This window comes from Coenobita brevimanus, chromosome 115 (genome assembly GCF_032717465.1).
Source record: "Coenobita brevimanus isolate Jiangsu-jjx chromosome 115, ASM3271746v2, whole genome shotgun sequence".
NCBI lineage: Eukaryota > Metazoa > Arthropoda > Malacostraca > Decapoda > Coenobitidae > Coenobita > Coenobita brevimanus.
The window spans coordinates 24,200,702-24,222,707 of NC_137068.1; the positions used below are offsets into that span (position 1 = coordinate 24,200,702).

Genomic DNA, 22,006 nt, shown 5'->3' on the forward strand with positions numbered 1-22,006 from the left:
AAGTACCATTAAGACGTTGTCAAGTCAATGTTTGTATGTTCTATGCTGCCTCTAATACATGTTATTTCAACTCAATGTTTCGATGCTTCGGGACTGGAAGAGGCGGGAGTTGAAGGGTGGCGATGACTGGACTGGAGTGGAGAACACGGACAGTGGGGGACCAGCACTGGCAGTGAGTGGTACGCAGCTGTTCCCTCTCCATTGCGGAGCTTTGTATGGAGCCTACTTCCATTACTTCACCTAAGCTGTACGTGTGGGAAGTGGTGTTGTGCTGTCTGCTATCTGGCCACTCACATTACCATACCTCGCCTTAGCTATCAGTGCTCCAGCCACTCGTTTCACTCGTGCCTCTATCCACCTCACCCATACCCAGTGTAATGCAGGTGTATTGAAACACCTGCGGACATGCACCCTGAAGTCCAGAGGTATTGTGTACCTTGTCCTGTGCAGATCTGTTCTTTTGTTACTGATTTTAGTATTAAGGTTTAGGTTAAGGATTATAGGGCTTAAGGATCTTTAGGTTATGTTATTAATATGGGTAATGCTCTTAATTGTAATAAACCAATTCTTCACATGCGTTCTTTCAGTACCCAATTAACGATGTGCATGATATCGGAGGGTCTTTTCTATAAGAACACTGGAGTCACGAACATGCTAATTATCGTTAATATATAATCCTAGCATTTACCTGACCTGAATCGTGACAAATTGGCGCCCGAACAGGGACCCGACTGATATTCTGCATACGTTATACAGGTATTGCTTGAACCTTTGTTCCTGAAAACATGAATAAGGAAAAGAGCATCAAAGATCTGCATGATGAGGCCTCACTGTTAGGTTACTCTGGTGAAGAACTGCATAAATGGGTTAGAGAGGAGTGGCAGAGAATGCAGGTAGCCGAAAGGGAAAGAAGGGCTGCCGAGAGGGAACTGTCGAGGTTAAAACTAGAAGCTGAAATTGAAGCTTCTAAAGCTGCTGCCGCTGCCAGTGCTGCTGCGGCTGGTACTGCTGTTCAGCCAGTTACCAATGTGGTGCACCCACCAAAACTGCCAGCTTTTGACGAGTCTAAAGATGATATTGACACCTTCATTTCTCGTTTCGAGCGAGTAGCAGAAGGTGCTGGATGGTCACATGCTATTTGGCCTACTGCTTTAGCATCTCTCTTAACAGGACGTGCACTTGAGATGTACCATATGTTCACAGACGATGTGGTGGCAGATTTCAGTAAGTTCAAGGCTGCTTTACTGAAGGGGTACGATGTTACATCGGAGGGATGCAGAAAAAGATTTCGAACTTCTAAGTTTCGGGAAGGTGAGTCTGCTCAACAGTTAATATGCAGGTTGAAAAAACATTTCATCAAGTGGGTTGAAGCAGACGGATGTGTACAGTCATTTGAAGGAATAACGGACTTAATAGTGAGGGAGGAATTTATCAAACTGTGTCCTCTTCCACTAACTACTTTTTTAAAGGAGCGCCATGTCCGTAGTTTGGAAGAATGTGCAGTGGAAGCTGATCGATGGATGGATGCCCACGGACACCCTGCCAGCACGAATAAGATGAAGCCAATCAGGAGAACAGGAGATGGAGAGGAGAAAACGGACACAGTTAAGCCTCCTCAAGCAGGACCATCTACTGGGAAGGACGAAAAGGGAAGGAAAACAGGTTTGTGTTGGTTGTGTGGAAAACCAGGTCACAGGAGAAATAACTGTCATTTGAATGATAATGCTAAGTCTAAGTTATCTGGTAAAGGTAATTTAAATGTATGTGGTACTGTCTCCAGTGAATTACGTAAGCTTAAGAACGAAGACTGCTTAACACTGGCTACTGGTAGTGTTGAGGGGCACACAGTGATTGCCATGCTTGATAGTGGAGCAACATTATGTCTTGTGGCAGAGAAGCTAGTAACCCCAGAACATTATACGGGTCGTACCTTAAGACTGAAATTGGCCACTGGAACAGTAGTGATCTTGCCAGAGGTAAAGGTAGGGATCGACTCTCCCTGGTTGAAGGGGACTGTGCAAGCAGCTGTATGCCAGTCACCTGTGTATGACCTAGTTGTGGGTGGAATTCGTAAAGGAACTTATGCTCCTTCATTAGAACAGGTCTCGCCCACAGCAACTAGTAGTTTGGCAGAAAGTTCGGCGACTGGTAGCACGACGGGATCTGTGGCGACTACTGGGAAGACATCGGAGGCTAGTGAAAAATCTCCTGTTTCTTCCTCGAATGAAGATTCACTGCCGACTAAGGATGAAAGCTGTGTTTCTGCTGTAACCAGGGGACAAACTCGACGAGGTGAGCAACCCCCACAACCATTAAAGGTGAATAAGTGTGATTTTGTGTCTACTTCTGAATTCTTAAAGGCTTTGGAGAGTGACAAATCCTTAAATTCTGTGAGAAAACATATTTTTACAAGAAGAACATTTCAATCAAAGGGAAGGACTTCTAAATTTATAGAGAGAAACCTAAGATTATACAGAGTAACAGAATTCAGAGGTGATGTGAAAGAACAGCTAATAGTGCCCCGAGGACATCGTAAGCAAGTGTTTAAACTAGGACATGAGAGCATCATGAGTGGACACCTGAAGACAAAGAAAACATTAGACAGGATCCAAGCTTCATTCTTCTGGCCAGGAATGGTATCTGATGTAACACGGTGGTGCAGGTCATGCGACAAATGCCAAAGAACGGTAAACAAAGGCAGCGTGAAGCCAGGAAAACTTAATCCCATGCCAGTGATTGAGGTGCCATTTTCACGAGTAGGAGTGGATATAATTGGACCAATAACACCCAGGGCATACAATGGTGCAAGATATATTCTTACGTTGGTTGATTTTGCCACACGATATCCAGAGGCAGTAGCTTTACCAAATATCGAGACCACAACTGTAGCGGATGCCCTGATTGATGTTTATTCTAGGATAGGCATTCCAAATGAAGTACTTTCAGATAGGGGTAGCCAGTTCACGTCAGGAATGATGGCTGAAGTAAATAGACTTTTGTCTATCAAATCTTTGAAAACCACCCCATATCATCCCATGTCGAATGGTTTGGTCGAAAGGTTTAACGGAACCTTAAAGAATATGCTTAGACGTATGTGTAAAGAAGCTCCAAAGGAATGGCCAAGGTACCTTGCTCCACTCTTATTTGCTTACAGAGAAGCCCCTCAGGCGAGCACAAAGTTTTCTCCTTTTGATTTAGTTTATGGACGGACAGTTAGGGGTCCACTGAATGTTCTACGGGAAATCTGGGATGGAACTGTGACCACACCAGAAAGTGTAACCACTTACAAATATGTCATTGATTTAGCTGAGCGACTGGAGGAAACGTGTAGATTAGCTAGAGAAGAATTAATGAAGGCACAGGAATTGGACAAAAGCTATTATAATAGGAAGGCTTCTGACAGAAAGTTAAAAGTGGGAGACAGGGTACTGCTATTGCTTCCAAGTGACAGGAATAAGCTACTTATGCAGTGGAAGGGACCCTATGTTGTACTAGATTGTTCGTCACCACTGAATTATGTAATAGACTTTTGTGGAAAGAGAAAGAAGTTCCATATTAACATGTTAAAGAAGTATGAGGAAGATAATGAAGAAGAATGTCTTCCTAACCATGTTAATGTTTCAGCTGCTAATGAACTTCAGGATTGTGCGGCAGTGGTAATGCAAGAGTCTGAAGAGGTTGGGCAGTTATTACTGCCAGAGATAGAATCCTCGACGGTTTGGTCTGATGTCACACTTTCAGAGTGTTTATCACTAGCGGAAAAGGAAGAGGTACGTGGATTACTGGATCATTATTCTGATGTATTTTCAAACACTCCAGGACTTGCCAATGTTAAACCTCATGAAATAGTTCTGACGGACCACAGACCAATCAGGTGTAAACCGTACCATGTGCCTCACAATCTGAAGAATGCTGTAGCCGAAGAACTAGACCAGATGGAGAGAGCCGGGATTATAGAGAAGTCGGATTCTCCATACAGTAGTCCAGTTGTTGTAGTCAAAAAGAAAAATGGCGGTGTTAGAATATGTGGTGATTTCAGAAAGCTGAATAAAGTGATTCAGTTTGATGCTGAACCCATGTGTTTACAAGAGGATATAATGGTTAAATTAGCCCACTCTAGATACTTTTCTAAGATAGACTTATCAAAGGGATTCTGGCAGATCCCTCTGCATGTAAATAGTAGAATATACACTGCTTTTGGTACAAGTAAGGGATTATTCCACTTTAATGTTCTACCATTTGGTTTGTGTAATTCTCCTGCTGTTTTTAACAGAGTTATGAGGGAAGTTTTGGGAAGCTTAGAAGGTGTTGAAGTATTTGTAGATGATATTTTGATTCACTCGTGCTCTTTTAAGGAACATCTCCGACACATTGAACAGACTCTGTTACGCCTAAAAGAAGCTGGGCTAAAGATAAATCCACTTAAATGTGAAATTGGTCAGTCAGAGATAAACTTTCTTGGACATATAGTTGGAAAAGGAATCTGTAAGCCACAAAGTGACAAGATTCAGAAGATCACTAAAGCCTTGCCACCTAAGACAAAGAAACAAGTTCGCTCATTTCTTGGACTTTCTGGCTATTACAGAGATTTCATTCCTAATTATTCAGTTATAGCAGAACCCTTAATTAATTTAACGAAGAAGGATATGCCAAATGAAGTTACATGGACTGAACAAGAACAGAGGTCGTTTGATACTTTAAAGTTTAAGCTCACAAGTAATCCCATTCTTAAACTTCCAGATATGTGTAAGGACTTTATTTTAAGGATAGATGCTTCTGGAGTGGGAATCGGAGCTGTCCTAATGCAGTATCACGATGAGGTGCTGTGGCCTGTGGCATATTCAAGCAGGAAGCTTAAGAAGGCAGAGCTCAACTATAGTACTGTGGAAAGGGAATTGTTGGCTGTAATTGAAGGGGTCCGTAAGTTTTATCAATTTCTTTATGGTCGAAGGTTCGTTATTCAGACGGACCACTTGCCATTACATTACCTGAAAACTACAATTAACCGAAACCCTCGCATTATGAGGTGGGCACTCTATATGCAACAATTTCAATATACCACAGAGTATATCAAGGGAGCCGAGAATATTGGAGCAGATTATTTAAGCCGTGCTGAGCATTCTGACATGTTAGATCATGTAGGTATGTGTTGTGTGGATTTTGAGGCCTATGATGCTATTTCAGAGAGATACAATGTGAACATAAATTGGCATGTACTATAGGAGAGTACTTGTAATGCAGTATGTCATATGCACTTTGCTTATAAATGTTTTGTGAGAACTTAACATGAATGTAAGTTCTACTGTCAAAGGGGTATTGTCAAGTCAATGTTTGTATGTTCTATGCTGCCTCTAATACATGTTATTTCAACTCAATGTTTCGATGCTTCGGGACTGGAAGAGGCGGGAGTTGAAGGGTGGCGATGACTGGACTGGAGTGGAGAACACGGACAGTGGGGGACCAGCACTGGCAGTGAGTGGTACGCAGCTGTTCCCTCTCCATTGCGGAGCTTTGTATGGAGCCTACTTCCATTACTTCACCTAAGCTGTACGTGTGGGAAGTGGTGTTGTGCTGTCTGCTATCTGGCCACTCACATTACCATACCTCGCCTTAGCTATCAGTGCTCCAGCCACTCGTTTCACTCGTGCCTCTATCCACCTCACCCATACCCAGTGTAATGCAGGTGTATTGAAACACCTGCGGACATGCACCCTGAAGTCCAGAGGTATTGTGTACCTTGTCCTGTGCAGATCTGTTCTTTTGTTACTGATTTTAGTATTAAGGTTTAGGTTAAGGATTATAGGGCTTAAGGATCTTTAGGTTATGTTATTAATATGGGTAATGCTCTTAATTGTAATAAACCAATTCTTCACATGCGTTCTTTCAGTACCCAATTAACGATGTGCATGATATCGGAGGGTCTTTTCTATAAGAACACTGGAGTCACGAACATGCTAATTATCGTTAATATATAATCCTAGCATTTACCTGACCTGAATCGTGACAGACGTGTTAACATCCGCTAGTCCCCCAACTTGGAACACTATCTATCTGTGTACATACCTTGGGAAAGCAGCCCAGGTATATAGATATATAGATATAGTTCCAAGTTTGTTGGGGATTAGCGGATGTTAACACTTCTTATTGGTACTTTCCCAGGTTGAGATAATCAGGGGAGTGGGGAGAGAACGGGAAGAATTTTCGGTGTCTGAGGAAGCTTAAGGAAATTTGATTGATCGAAAAGCAACAGGAAGTTGGTGGTTGTAGGATATGAACGAAGAGAAAGTGTTATTTGGGGGAGAGAAGGGTTGGAGATACGTGGCGGAATACGGGAAACCTTAAAGTGTTTGGCGAAGTTTAGGGAGAATAAAGACCGAGGAAAAGACAAGGGCGTTTTCTTTATTTTTTTAAAGAATACAGTGAGGCATACGGTTTTGTGAGGAAAATGTCGGGGAAAGGAGGGAGGGGGGGGGGGCTGGATTTAGAGGAGAAATATTAATGAAAAGAATATTTTTAGGTTTAAAAAAAAAATTGTGAAGGATTTTGGGTGTAAACTGGGGTAGTAGTTTTAATCCAATGCAACAGTTGACCGGTTCTTAGTCTTTATGCAGGTTCTTAGAACTTTCGCTATTCTGGAACTGTTTCTTAATCCCTGTGCACTGCCTACGGTGCTACGACCTCCACTTACGTGACTTATATTTTGGTCGGCTAATTGCCTTTTTCCGTGGAGGGCCTTAAGCCACTGGACCACCAGACGTCACATGATTATTGAAAACAGAAAAACAGATTGACATGTCACAGAGTATCGCCACCAGATGGAAGCACTACATCAACTGTGGGTGCATAATATATATGAGGGGACTAGGGACCCCCTCCTCTGTCTTTTAGTTCCTAAAAAGAGACAGGCCAGAGAAAGGGATGGGGGATGGAGTTATCCCCGTACCCTGAAGATTGGGTCTATGAATGTGCGTGGATGTAGTACGATTGAGGCTAAAAGGGAGAAGATTGGGAGAATGTTTGTGAGAAGAAAGTTGGATGTGTTAGCTTTGAGTGAAACGAACATGAAAGGGAAGGGTGAGTCTATGTTTGGAAGTGTGAATGAAAGATTGTCAGGTGTTGATAGAGGAAGGGCAAGAGAAGGTGTGGCCTTGTTAGTGAGTCCGGAAGTACAGCAGTGTGTGATTGAATGGAAGGAGGTGTCATCGAGACTGATGTGGGTGAAAGCGAAATTTGAACGTGAGTTGTGGGTGTTTGTGAGTGCATATGGGCCTGGTAGTGAAAGGGATGAAGAAGAGAGGGAGTCTTTTTGGAATGATGTTGATGAGTGTCTGCAGAGTTTTGGAGCGAATGTGAATGTGATAATGATGGGAGATCTGATTGCTAGAGTGGGAAATGTAGCAGTTGAAGGTGCAGTTGGTATGCATGGTGTGCCTGGAAGAAATGAAAATGGGGAACGAATGATAGCGATGTGTGTTGAGCGAGAGATGGTGATTGGAAATACGCTGTTTGGAAGAAAGATATTTATAAGTATACATGGGTGAGACAGGAGGGTGGAAGGGTTGTTGATAGAGCTTTGATGGACTATGTGGTTGTGTCTAGGAATGTAATAGGAAGATTGTTGAATGTAAGAGTTCTGAGAGAGGAGGGTGGAGGTATGTCTGACCACTACCTGGTGGAGGGAAAGTTAAGAGTAGGTAAGAGATGGGTGAGAGCTAGGAGGGTTAGGTGTGGCAGGGAGGTTTTGAAAGTGAGTGAGTTGGATAAAAGAGAGAAAAATATAGAGTATCAGGAGAAATTGAAAGATGAATGGAACACAATGAAAGATCGGGAAAATGGCAGTGTGGAGGAGGAATGGCAGTTGTTTAAGAGTGCTGTGGTGGGGCATGCAGAAGAGGTATGTGGTGTGAGACGTGTGGGTGGTGGTGTAAGAAAAGGAAGTGAATGGTGGTGCGAGGAAGTACGTATGGCTGTGGCAGAGAAGAGACGTGCATATGAAGTGTGGCTGCAGAGGAAGGATGAGATGTCATATGAAAGGTATGAGGAAAAGAGGAGGAGGGCTGTGCGTGATGCTAAAGTGGCAGCAGATGAGAGGTGGGGTAGGCGGCTGACAGAGAATTTTCAACAGAATAAGAAAATGTTTTGGAAGGAGGTGAAAAGGGTGCGAAAGGGAGAGTCTGGGAAGGAAGAACGAGTAAAAGCAGAGGATGGAAGGATGTTAATTGAGATGGATGCAGTAAGGAAGAGATGGGCAGAGTATTTTGAAAGATTGTTAAATGTAGAGGAGGAAAGGGTGGCTGAGATTGTGGCGGATGGAAGGGTGCAAGGAATAAATGTGTTGGGAGAGTTGAATGATTCTTTGATCACGAAGGAGGAAGTGGAGAAGGCAGTAAAGGAGATGAAAACAGGGAAAGCTGCAGGTATGGATGGGTGTGCTGTGGAATGCCTGAAGGGTGGTGGAGTGACTATTGTTGACTGGTTAGTAAGATTGTTGAATGTGTGCTTTGTGAAAGGTATGGTGCCAGTTGACAGGGCAAGTGCTTGTGTGGTCCCGTTGTATAAAGGCAAGGGTGATAAGTATGAATGTACTAGCTTTAGGGGTATAAGTCTGTTGAGTGTTGTAGGTAAGGTGTATGGTAGAGTATTAATTATGAGAGTTAGAGAGGGTACAGAGGGAGTGATTGGTGATGAGCAGTGTGGCTTTAGGAGAGGGAGGGGCTGCGTTGATCAGGTGTTTGCTGTGAGACAAGTGTGTGAAAAGTATTTAGCGAAAGGCAAGGATGTGGTTTGGGCATTTATGGATTTAGAGAAAGCGTATGATAGAATTGATAGGGAGGCTTTGTGGACTGTTTTAAGATTGTATGGACTTGATGGTAGGTTACTAAAAGGGGTGAAAAGTTTTTATGTAAATAGTAGAGCGTGTGTAAGAGTGGGAAATGCTGCGAGTGATTGGTTTCCCGTGAGAGTGGGGCTGCGACAGGGATGTGTGATGTCGCCTTGGTTGTTTAATATTTACATGGATGGTGTTGTAAGGGAGGTGAATGCAAGAGTTTTAGGTGGAGGTCTGAGTCTGGTGAATGTAGATGGTGGAGAGTGGAATCTGAAGCAGCTGCTGTTTGCGGATGATACTGCACTGGTGGCTGATTCAGAGGAGGGATTGAGACAGTTGGTAGAGGAGTTTGGAAGGGTGTGTGAAAGGAGGAAATTGAAAGTAAATGAGAATAAGAGTAAAGTGATGATGTGTACGAGGTTGGTAGATGGTAGGGGGATGAATATAGTTTTGAATGGCGAGTTGCTTCAGGAGGTAGAGTGTTTTAAATATCTAGGGTCACATGTTGCTGTGGATGGAAGAATATATGCAGAAGTGAAGTTTAGAATAAATGAAGTAGGAAAGGTGCTGGGAGGAATGAAAAAAGTGTTTAGATGTCGTTCGCTTAGAATGGATGTAAAGAGAAGGCTGTATGAGGGTGTTGTGGTACCGACTGCATTATATGGGGCTGAAACATGGAATATGGGTGTAGCAGAGAGGAAAAGTTTGAATGTAATGGAGATGAGGTGTCTGAGGAGTGTGTGTGGAGTGACGCGTATGGATCGAGTGCGAAATGATGAAGTGCGAAGGAGAACTGGAGTTGTTCGGGAGATGGCTGGTAAAGTTAAGCAGAGGGTGTTGCGATGGTTTGGGCATATGGAGAGAATGGATAATGAGCGATTGGTGAAAAAGATAACTAGATCTGATGTGAGAGGTGTAAGGCTGATAGGATGACCACGAGTAGGATGGATGGACAGTGAAGAGAGCACTGGATGCGAGAGGGATGTCTGTTGAGCAAGGAAGAGTGGCTGTGCGTGACAGAAATAAATGGAGAGAAATTGTAAATGAATAAGTGATGACGCAGCCCTGAGGGGATATTCTCCCGCATTTGATCTGATCAGCTAGTCAGGTCAGGTGCAGGTAAGGGGATGGGTCTGTTATGCTGTGGCAGGGGTAAACCAGTTCTGCTGTCGGGCCCTGCTGTGGTTGTCACTGATTGCATTGCGCAGTGCGGTGTGGTGCGGTGAGGATCTGTCCGTTCTCCCCTTTGGGGCTAAGATGCAAATGAATGTGTTTGAATGGATTAGTAAATGGGGAGTGTGTCGTCCTGTCTCGGCTACCTCCCTTTCCTTGGGGGAAGCAGCCTAGGTATATAGATAGATGGATATATGTACACACACACACACACACACACACACACACACACAATTTTGCAGTGTTTTCTGCAACAGGTTGTAATACGTCATCTTTAACAACAAAAGAGCTTCAGGCAATGGTGTGTGACTGGGGTAGTGATCATAGGAGAGAGAGAGAGAGATGGTAACTTTGGTTTTGTGTGTGTGTGTGTGTGTGTGTGTGTGTGTGTGTGTGTGTGTGTGAAGGGAGTATGGGTTTGGTATTTTGTGCGTCTGTGCTTTATATATATATATATATATATATATATATATATATATATATATATATATATATATAAATATATTATTTTATCAGTCATAATTGGTGGGAATTACAGTTTCAGTGATGATGGTAACTATGACAATATATCCTTAGTCACCCCTACACGTACACTCTCACCCTCACATGCTGTTCCCCCACCCACCTCCCACCCCTGTTCACCAACCTCCATCATGCACCCCACCCTTGTCCCTCCCAACCTACCTGCACCTTCCCCCCTTCACCTTCTAACCATCCGCCATCTGCTGAGTGTGTGAATTACCCGTAAGATATCGTTGTGTGAGCCAAGCCTGCAGTAAAGATGTCACCCGCTATTGTGTCCTGTCTGCTTTGTGCTGTGCCTTTACCACCCTCTACCCCCTCACCCCCAGCCCCCACCACCTCACCTAGCCCCTCATTAGGCTTCTCACATAATCTTTTCCCCCTTCTCCTCTCCCATCCCCCCATCAGTTCTTGCCGTCCCACTTCTATCCTTGGCGACGTCTCAACCTCATTCTCAGCTATTCTCTTTTTTGTCATCCTTCTAATTAATTAGTCTCCCTCTCCCTTTACATCTCAGTCTTCCTTCCTCTCCCTGCCACTCTCCCTTCCTCTCCCTGCCACTCTCCCTCCTTCCGTTCCAACTCAAACCTCTCTCTCTCTCTCTCTCTCTCTCTCTCTCTCTCTCTCTCACACACACACACACACACACACACACACACACACACACACACACACACACACACACACACACACACACACACACACACACACACACACACACACACACACACACACACACACACACACACACACACACACACACACACACACACACACACACACACACACACACACACACACACTCACTTCGCTCCGTGTCACACTGTTGACATCAATACGCCGTCCTTTGATCTCACAAACGCTGCCCTCAAATACCATTTCAAGGAGAACCTGAATCTCAGTTCTGTCGGGGTGATGTAAAGTGGAACCTGCGGGAAGATTGCTTTATTTTTCTTGACGTAGTACCAAACGATTTAATATTACGAGTAATGAAGAGCGTCCTGATTGTGAAGGGGTGTATCTAGCCTATCCTGTTCATAAACTGTAATTTGTGCTTAGTTAAGAGAGTATCCTGATAGTGAAGGAGTCAGTGAAGGCAAGATCTACTCCATCTTGTTCATATAGTGACTCTTAAGCTTAGTTAAGGCAGTATCTAACCCCCATTCATTGTGTATGGAATCACCTCAGTATCTCATGAGGGTGTATTTTTGGCATTCGGCGCCTTTGGTTTCCATGTTTTACATAGGATTTAGGGTGGGCTAAATCTTCTATCACCTGTGCTAAGGAAAGGTTGACGTACATAACATTTAGGGTAAATCTTTTAAGCACCTGTGCGAAGCAAAGGTTGACGTTCATAGGAATTAGGGTAAATCTTTTAAGCACCTGTGCCAAGTAAAGGTTGACGTACATAACATTTAGGGTAAATCTTTTAAGCACCTGTGCCAAGCAAAGGTTGACGTACATAGGATTCAGGGTAAATCTTTTAAGCACCTGTGTTTAGCAAAGGTTGACATATATATCATTCTGAAGTTTTGCCAGTAGGTAGTAGAGGCCAAGACAGTTCGATTCAGGTCGATTCGTGCTAAGCCAAAATTCGAGCCAGTTAAGATTATTAAATTGGGTCTGAAGAAGTAGAGACTTAGATGACTAGAATTTATCATGTTTGAGTGAATCTGAGTCAATTCGAACTATGTTAAGCATATACATTGTTGATAAATGATGGGAAGAGTGAAAAGGGTCTGGTTCGTTAAGCTCCTTACTTTGCCACCAGCCTCGAATCCCACGTTTCGACCTTCAGAATGGACGAGTTTTACTCGTACATTTATTTCTTCTGTCACCAGTTGATTTTATTCAGGATAGGAGAGCTTCTAACGTTGAGTGTGGAGGTTTAATGAAGACTTTATCTGACTCTAGTATTGAAGGTTTGATGAAGGCTTTATATCTGACTCCTCTAGTATTGGAGGTTTTATATCTAACTCCTCTAGTATTGGAGGTTTGATGAAGGGTTTATATCTGACTCCTCTAGTAATGAAGGTTTTATATCTAACTCCTCTAGTATTGAAGGTTTGATGAAGACTTTATATCTGACTCCTCTAGTATTGAAGGTTAAGTGAAGGCTTTATATCTAACTCCTCTAGTATTGGAGGTTTGATGAAGGCTTTATATCCAACTCCTTTACTACTGGAGCTTTGATGTAGGCTTTGTGTCTTACTCGTCCAGTTCGAGAAACCTGCTAAAGTGAATAAAGTCGCCTAGACCTTGTAGCAGGCAAACAAAAACCTGTCACCAAATGTCTTGGGATAATGGATGTTTAATGTAATGGATGTTTTATGTAACGCCAGCAGTTGGACAAGTATCCTGAGTTGAACAAAATCGTGTGAGGACAGCAAGAACAAGAAGTGGAAAGGAAATAGTGGACGGAAAACCACGGATGTCAAAATCTGGCTGGGTAACGTAAAGCAGAATTGTCAACTTCCACCTCCAGTTTAACAGAAAATAACTTTATTCTTTTGTGAGCGTGATGCGGGGGGAAAATATCTGTTGGAAGTTTGGTGGCTGTCAGAAGGCCAACTTGGATATTGAAAGGAACAAAAGTGGATATTTATTTTCATATACATTTTCTTAACGCCTTCACCCTGGGACGTCTTTTTCGTTCTGTTCTTGCCATCTCGTAATAGTTTGATTCAACAGACGATGTACTGTTTGACCTGATCAAATATGCTTTAACTTAAAAAAAAAATAAACTTCATTACAAGATATCATTCCAGAGTCTACAAAAATTGTCTGGAGGTGTCAAGGAAAAATATGTACACGTCATCGGATTCAAGCGGTTAATATCCTTGGAAAATTTTGAGGGAAGAATCTTGTATTGGGATATTGTACAAATTTTTTTTCTTAGTATCGCCAGTACATCACGGTGACAAATTACTGTATCCTTGCTGCCTCGACAGGATTCTATTGAGCCCACATTGAGAAATATCTTTAGTAATGGAAAATGTCCTCTGTACGTAGACATCATCATCACCATCATCATCGTCTCCTTTGTCGTCGTCGTCTGCATCTTGAACACTACCTTTATCATCATCAACGTTGTACGCTCACTGACACACACACACACACACACACGCACACACACACACACACACACACACACACACACACACACACACACACACACACACACACACACACGGACAGAGGTACATGTAAGTGATTAAATATGGATATGCTGGTAAATATGTAGCCTATACATATTTGCTGTAAATAGATGAGAGAGAATTGGATTACTGAATAATAACTTGGCACCGAACCAACTTGGTTATATGGCCTGATGATTGAGAGAGGGGGGAGGGCAGGAAGATAGACAGATTGATAGATATATCGGTAGATAGATAGACGTCATTGTTGTGAAGAGAGCCCATGAATGGAGGGTTGACTGTAATAAAGATTAGGAGGACTGGCTCTCTCTCTCTCTCTCTCTCTCTCTCTCTCTCTCTCTCTTCCTCATATCTGTGTCTATCGCAGTGTGCTGTATGTCTGTCTTTCTGTCTGTTTATATCTCTGTGTGTCGCCACCCATCCAGTCCTGAAGCTCGTACGTTGGGTGTCAATGTTCACTGGTGATCATCGGTACTGTATTCCACACACGTCTCATATATTTACTGTGCAGACTGGCATCCCTGCACAGATTAACCTTACTAGAATACGTACAGTATAGGCTTTGAAAGCGAGAGAGAGAGAGAGAGAGAGAGAGAGAGAGAGAGAGAGAGTTTAAGGGAGGTGATTTGAGTGAAATAACCTAATTAAATCTTTCATCACAGTGGCGAATTATATACTCAATTCTTACAGCCCCCAGATAATTTTGTAGTGTTGTAGAGTCCCCTGTGTGTGTGTGTGTGTGTGTGTGTGTGTGTGTGTTGGTATATACTGTACAAGACTTTGTCTTTTTTACAGGATCCAAACTCATTCCATCCATAGGGGAAGAAAGAGGGACAGAATGATGATGATATGATGATGATGATGATGATGATGATACATCACAAGCTATATTTTACATAAGGGTAAATAATACCGATAAACATTGCAGTCATATACACTAAAAACGTCACCAGAAAGCAGGCTTTAAAAATATTTCTTCGTAACACAGACGTCTTGATAAAATTACCATTAAGCAATAGAGCAACAGGAGGAGGCGGAGGAGGAGGAGGAGGATTGAAAAAGAAGGAATAAAAGGAGGAGGAGGAAAAAATGAAGAGGTGAGTATTGAAAAAGAAGGAATAACAGGACAAGGAGGAGGAGAAAGAAGAAAGGAGGAAGAGGAGAAGGAAGAAGAAGAAAAAGAAAGGAGGGGGTGGAGGAGGAGGAGGAGGAGAAGTAAAAAAAAAAAGATAGCAAAGGAGAAGGGGGAGGAGGATGAAGAAAAGAGGAAGAGGAAGATTACAGCATGTCTTAAAAGTTCAGGTTCTCTTCTTAATAAGATGAAATGTAAGCTGCGGACGTGGCAAACCTAATGACAGAGAGAGAGAGAGAGAGAGAAAGGGGGGAGGGTATTTAGACAAAAAACAGGAGAGGGGAAAAAATCGGTCATTAATGTAACGTAGACGTGCTCATCCTAAAGGTTATAAAGAACTAAAATTGAGTAAGGGCTTAAAATTATAGACAAGATTTGTCTTTTTTTTTTTTTTTTTTTTTTTTTTTTCGGGACTGACGTTGGAAAATAATTAAAAAAAATTAGTGTTTTACGTAATTTCTGGGTAGTAAATGAGGATAGGAGAAATCGGCGGAGAAAAAGAAAAGCAGAGGAAGAGAGGAGAAAGAAGGAAAGTGGAGGGAAATAGTGGACAAGAAGGAAAGAGAGGGAGAGGAATAGAGGAGAATAGAGAAAGGTAGCTCTAAGGAGAAGAGGAGAAAATGGGACAATGGAGGGAGGAGGAGGAAAGAAATCGAAGGAGTGGGATGAATGCAGAAAGGAAGAGGAGGAGCAAATGGGGAATGAGAGTAAGAACAGAAAGGGAGGAAAGAAAAGGGAGAAGGAAGAGAAAGAGAAAGGATTGGAAGAAGGGCGATGTGGGAGAAAAGGAAGGCGGAGAAGAGAAAAAATTAGGAAAGGAGAGAGAGAGAGAGAATTATAATGCAACCTCATTAAACAGTGTATATAAACTTTTCGGTATGCCAGCAAAATGTACATAAAGGATTGGTAAAAATTTGTTTGTGTCCGATGAGAAGGGAAATGCCTGGGGAAGAAATATTGTTGTTTTGGGGAGAGGGGAATGGTAATATCCTGTGTGAGGGGAAGGTGGTGCGGGGAGATGGGGAGAAGGGTGGGGTAAAGGGAGATGAGGAGACAGGAGAGGTACGGTACGGAATTATTGTGATATTGGTACGGGAATTGGGTGATGTTGGGGCAGAGTGGAGTCAGGTGTTGCATATGTCAATTATGATAAACAGATTGTGTTGCCTGGCGTGAAATTAGCCAAACTAACCAGTATATTGTGTCATCATCCCTAATAATCCTGTTATGCATGGAGGAACAGCAAAATTATCATGCACATTCCCTGGCATACATGCACCCATCCCAGCCACAAGGCAGCACCAGACAACCAACACCACCTGAGTTTGGTGTTAACTCGTTTACGTGGAGGACATTATTATTATTATTATTATTATTATTATTATTATTATTATTATACCTCTGCGTGAAAGCGCGAGAGGGATGCGTGCTTGAATCGGTTAGTGTGTCCTTCTGTCCTTGCCAGGTTGAAAACAATCGTCTGGTGGAAGCAGGAGTAAACTAGAGAGACGTTACTGTATTTAAAGTGTTAACCTGTATCCTAAGATGAGTAAAATTGTTAGAAGATAGCAAGAGTAAAATAATATTGATATGTTTGATCTGAAGAGGTAAATGTTGTCAGCAGGATGACGCAATTTTCTTGGTTTTGGTGCCGACAAACGATATTCTTCAGCTTAAGGGAGACTTTTCGAGTTCCGTAAGAGGTTCCCCAACACCTTCACTGCCACGAGAGAGGCAACATTCGCGAGCAAATGCATGCCATTTTTCATAGTTTGCACTTTATTTGTGACTACATATATTTGTGGCCTTATGAAAAAAAACATAAGCAGGCTACGAGACACATTTCTCAAATTCATTCCATACAGTAATCCCATCCAGAGCCAAGAACGTGCCTTTGTTGTCATGGTTGTTTGACATCCATAAGAAAAAAAAAACGGGGATCACATAATGTTACAGAAGTAAGTCGTTATTTTGAGAGAGGTGTCTCGAAATACCAAACCTGGGCACATGCATGGTAATTTTCATGCCATTCGCCCCTGAGCTAAAGGCGTGAGACCGTGGGAACGAACGTTGGTAAGCAGAACGAGAACAACACCAGCAAGAGACAGGAAAAAAAACAAAAACATTTTTTCTCGGGAAATGTAAAATGGTCACCATAGTAAAGTGTTGCTACCATGAGACAGTTTCAGCAGCCACGTTCCTACCTGTCCCAGGTAAAAGCAAAACCCTCCTAAATTCCTTTTTTAATGTCTGGCCTGATGAACACTATCGTGCAGTGACCCTGGGTAGTTAATGTAATAAACCAGCGCGTCTCTTGTGGGTCAAAAACTGGACCACACTATTTTTATATATTGTTTATTACTTTTGTTGGCTGCGTTGGAGTGAGGGGAAGGGAGTGTGGTGGTAGGGTGGTGGTGGTGGAGTTACAAGATTGTGGTGGTGGTTGTAGTGGTGATGATGGAGACGGTAGTTATTGTGATGATGGAGATGGCGGATGTGGGAATGGTGGTGGTGGTGGTGGTGGTGGTAATATTGGTGGAGGGGTGGGTGGTGGTGTAGGTGGTGGTGGTGGTAGTGCTGGAGATAAAGGTGGTTTTGTGGTTGTATTTGTGATGATGACAGAGATGGTGAACTGTGGTTGCAGGGATGAGTTGTGGGCTGGATGTGTGGACTGTGGATGATAGGTTGTGGTGATGAAGGTAATTATTATGGTGGTAAATGTGATAGACTGTGGTGATAGGATTTTGTTTTAATGGCGGTGGTGATGATGGTTGTGGTGGCTGATGGTGATGATGATGGTTGTGGTGGTTCCTGGTGATGATGGTGATGGTTGTGGTGGTTGTTGGTGATGATGATGATGATGGTTGTGGTGGTTGTTGGTGGTGATGACATGAAAAGAGTGGATTGCGGCAGGAGTAGTTGTTGTGGTCATGATGGTGGAGATTTGTGGTGGAGATGAATAGAGTGAGATGTACTGGTTCAGATAATAGTGTAACTTGCAATACTTTGGTGATAGAAACTTGTACAAACAGCTAGATAAGGAGTTTATTACAAGCTCTCAGTAAAATAGTCTACCCTACTCGGCTGTCTGCTATCAACTGATGCAATAACGCCGTCTTCAGGCGTGGGAAAGCATGCAGACCTAGCAAATTTAGTGGGGGCATGTATGCATTGGGTGGGGACATATATACATCGGGGGTAGACATATTGTGGAGGGGTTACACTACTCCCCCGGGTAGCTGAGATGGTGTCTCCTGACACCAGGAGTTAGATGGTGGGTGATTATAGTAGTAAGGCAGGACCGGGGAGGTTTGTACAAGGGGTAAGTATGATACAGGGGCAGTAGGGGAGACATGGCCATGTTGAGGGGAGGGAATTAGAAGGATATATACATATAAGATATACAAGGAATAATAGGTACAAATCCAGTAAGGGTAGAAGGTATATATAAACATAATGGGAATTACACAATAATAGTTTGATACATGATAAACAAGGAGTAGATATGAGAGTTCTAGTGTTGTTCTTCCTTCATTTTTTTTTTTTTTTTGTAGTTTCTGTAGGATACACTGGCACTCAGTAATGCATGAAAGAAATACCATCATTGTCTAGTAGGCAGAGTGCTGTTCACAGGTTGGTTAATTGTTAGATGGCAATGGTAGTTACTGAATGCGAGGGCACTAAGTACGGGGAGTTTCTACTTCGTGTGTAGGGCGTACTATGCCTGTAGCGACTCTGATTTCCTGGAGTCGACGTTCCATTTTTCTGACACAACAATGCACTGCACAGATGATGAGTAGAAAACCTATGAAAGCGATAACCACAGGGGGAAACACAACTGTTGGATGAACCCATGAACGGCTGAAGGCCAGAGAAAATTGATCCATAATGAAATCACTGTCATTGAGGAAGGTGAGCATGCGCAAGTGAGGGGAGGTGATGGTAATGTTGGCAGAAGGTAGGGTTGAAGGCATGTCGATTGGTTGAAAGATGTCATAGGAGTGTTTATGAACAGCTTGGTGATAGCGAGTGGCGTAAGTGATGACGGACTCTGATTTGACGGTACAATAGTCAGGTGCTTTGTAGAGACCACTAGCGGGGACGGAGCGAACGGAAGAACCAGGACACATGATTGTGACAGAGATGGGAACAGCAAAGAAGAAGTACTGGACATGGTTGAGGTGAGCATGGTGGACCGGGAGGTCAGGAGCTGGGACAAAAGAACAGTCCGAGTAGATGGAATGGTTGCGAACTAAAGCAGACGCACAGGGTGTAGCACTGCTAGGGAAGATAGCGAAAAGGTGGGCAGCACAGAGACGAGAGGTCGGAGTAAGAGAGGAACATTGCTGGAGGTCTGTGGAAGAAAGGAAGGCAACGGAAAGATGATCATGGGAGAGGAGGAAATATTCTGAAGGAACAGATACCTGGAACAAGGGGTTGTTGAGGCGGAAAGGGAAGGGAATGATGTGGAAAAGGTTAAAGGTTATGGCAGAACAGAGAGGAATATGGACGACGACGTATGTAGTGAGAAGAGTGGCTTCGAGAACAGGATAATAATATTCAAGGGAAGAGTAAGGGAGGACTGGGGAGAGACCGAAGGTGGAGTGAGCCCATTCCAGGACAGAACGGAGAGCGGAGACAGGTACTAAGTCGGCAGTGACACGTCCATTGATAGCATCGACCAGGAGACGAACCAAGGTAGAGACTTGAGACAGGAGAGAGTCAACGGCCAGTTGGAGATTATCCATGTTGAGTTTGAGGTAGAAGAACTGAGAGATAACGTTGAGATCAGAAAGGTGGCCTTGTAAGATATCAGTGAAATTGTTTAGAGTGGACGTGACTTCATTGAGTTGGGTTGTGAGCTTCTGTAACATAGTGTGTTGGATTTTAAGGACTTGGCGTTGTGATTCTAGGGCTGAAGCTAAATGAGTGAGATCAGATTTGAAGCCAGAAATGCCACGGGCTGTAGCAGCGCCAAACAAGCCACTCAGAATCTCACCGCCGAAGTCGAAGAGACCTCGTTTCACACGAGAACGACCCACAGGTGTCTGAATGGAAAATGTATCATTGAGCTCAGTGAATCTGTTACTTATGTATTGCAACTGCCAGGAGAGTGGGAGGAAAAGGTTATAGAGATACTCATTCGGGTTGTGTGTCCCCATGAGGGCCGTGAGATGGTTCCTGATTCCGTGGAGCTGGTGCGCATAGGCAGGTAGGGCAATGGCTACGTCGGCCAGGGGCGCAAGATCGTAGCGCAAAGAGGCGATGTCGTCGATAAGCATTACCTCGCCTCCCAAGGCCCTGGGACGTACTCCACCATCGTCCTGACCTGACCCAGACCCCAGGAGGGTCAGCACTGCCAGCAGGGAGATCGCTAACATCGTACCTAGAAAATCAGGGGTGAGTTAATGGGGGAGGTTGTGAAGAGGTTGATGGGCAGAGCGCAGTTTGGACCGATATGGATTGATTGATGAATGAGCAGGTGGAGATGGAGAGGAAGGAGACTGAGGGATAGGTGGAGACAAAGTAGACTGAGGGATGGGAGGAGGGGAAGAGGGGGCAGGAGGTTGTGGAAGTGACTCTTCCAACACGAGGCCACGGGGTGCTTGCTTTAAGTCATCGACGTGGACTCATCTGGTGTCCCTAGTGGACAGGTCCTGGAGGTGAAATTTGTTGCCTTGCTGAGTGAGGACTCGGTGGGGCCCTGTAAATTTGTCATCCAACTTGGAGGAACGCGTATGGGAATAAGCAAAGACAAGATCGCCTACATTGATAGTGATAGGAGAGGCGGACTTAAGTTGGCACTGCAGCATGTCCTCCTGAGAGGAAGCCAAAGTGGATTGGACATACTGGTGAATTGTCTGGAAGTTGCCCAATTTTAGTTTAACAGAATCATCCATGTTGTAGATGGGTTCTGGCTTTGAGGATAAGAGAGTATGGGAGGTCCTTGTCAAAACCAAAGAGGACGAAGAAGGGAGATTCAGCAATGGATGCATTGATGGAGCTATTGATGGAGGATGCCACTTGGGGAATCCAGTCATCCCAGGACGAACTCTGGGAGCCTAGATGTCTGAGGCACTCTAAGATTTTTCGGTTGTGGCGTTCTACAAGGCCATTGGAAGCCGGATGGTTAGGCACGACATTGCACTTACTGATATGAAAGTGGCGACAGATCTCATCGAGAAGGCTATTGTTGAACTCTGTACCGTTATCAGTAAGAATGGTATGAGGGGTACTGAACGGGCAAATTACGTGATCTACAAGGGCACGTGCAACGCTCTTCGCGGTCTTATCGGAGAGGGGTACGAGGACACAGTAGTGGGAGAAGTGGTCGACCGCTACGAACAAGTACTCAGCGCCAGATTCTGTGAGAGGTAGTTTTAAGAGATCGATTGAGACGGTTTCCCATTGTCGTGATGGGATTGGGTATTGTAAGAGAGGTGCTGGTAAGCCGGTTGATCCTTTGTGGCGGTGGCAGGAGAGGCAAGAGTCACAGTGGGCATTGATATCGCGGCGCATGGTTGGCCAATAGTATTTGAGATGTGCTTGGCGCAAGCATCGGTCTTTACCTGGATGGGAACTTGAGGAGTATTATGAACAATATGAAGAACCTTTGGTATCAGGGCAGTGGGGACAACAAGTTGGCGTACTTCGCGATTGGGCATATCATTGCCTGTTAGCAGTGTTTTCCTGTACAAGAGATCATCATCTAGCATGAACTCATCTAGTGATACTGGCAGAGTAGGTAAGGTCGAGGCATCGCCAGATTCTAGGAAATAAATGACTTTGGACCACATGGGGTCTTGGCGCTGAAAGTTTCGAACAACTTCTGACGTTAGTGTAGTATTTTCAGTTACTTCAGGCTGCAGTGATGTTATAGCTGCTGCTACGTGACGTGAGAGTGCGTCTGCGACTACATTCAACTTGCCTGGTACATATTGAAAAGTGGATTAAAGTCCTGGATGATGACAGACCATCTAGCTAACCTACCTGTTAGGTTGCGATTCTTGAACAAATCACATAGTGGAAGGTGGTCTGTTTGGATATGCACTGGATAACCATAGACTATATCTCTGAAATGTTTTAAGGACCAGATTACCGCTAGCGCTTCGAGATCTGTGACACTGTAGTTACGTTCAGCGGTTGTAAGGGTGCGACTAGCATACGCTATTACGCGCTTCCTTGATGCTTCAT

At 43.8% G+C, this 22,006-nt stretch overlaps 1 protein-coding gene across 1 annotated transcript; it reads left to right on the forward strand.

Moving 5' to 3' along the window:
* Positions 1-785: 785 nt before the first annotated feature.
* Positions 786-5,222, forward strand: LOC145418566 (uncharacterized). Its single transcript, XM_080286933.1, has 3 exons — positions 786-4,206; positions 4,741-4,920; positions 5,065-5,222. Exons 1-3 carry the CDS (start codon positions 786-788, stop codon positions 5,220-5,222), a joined length of 3,759 nt encoding a protein of 1,252 aa, XP_080143059.1.
* Positions 5,223-22,006: the final 16,784 nt, after the last annotated feature.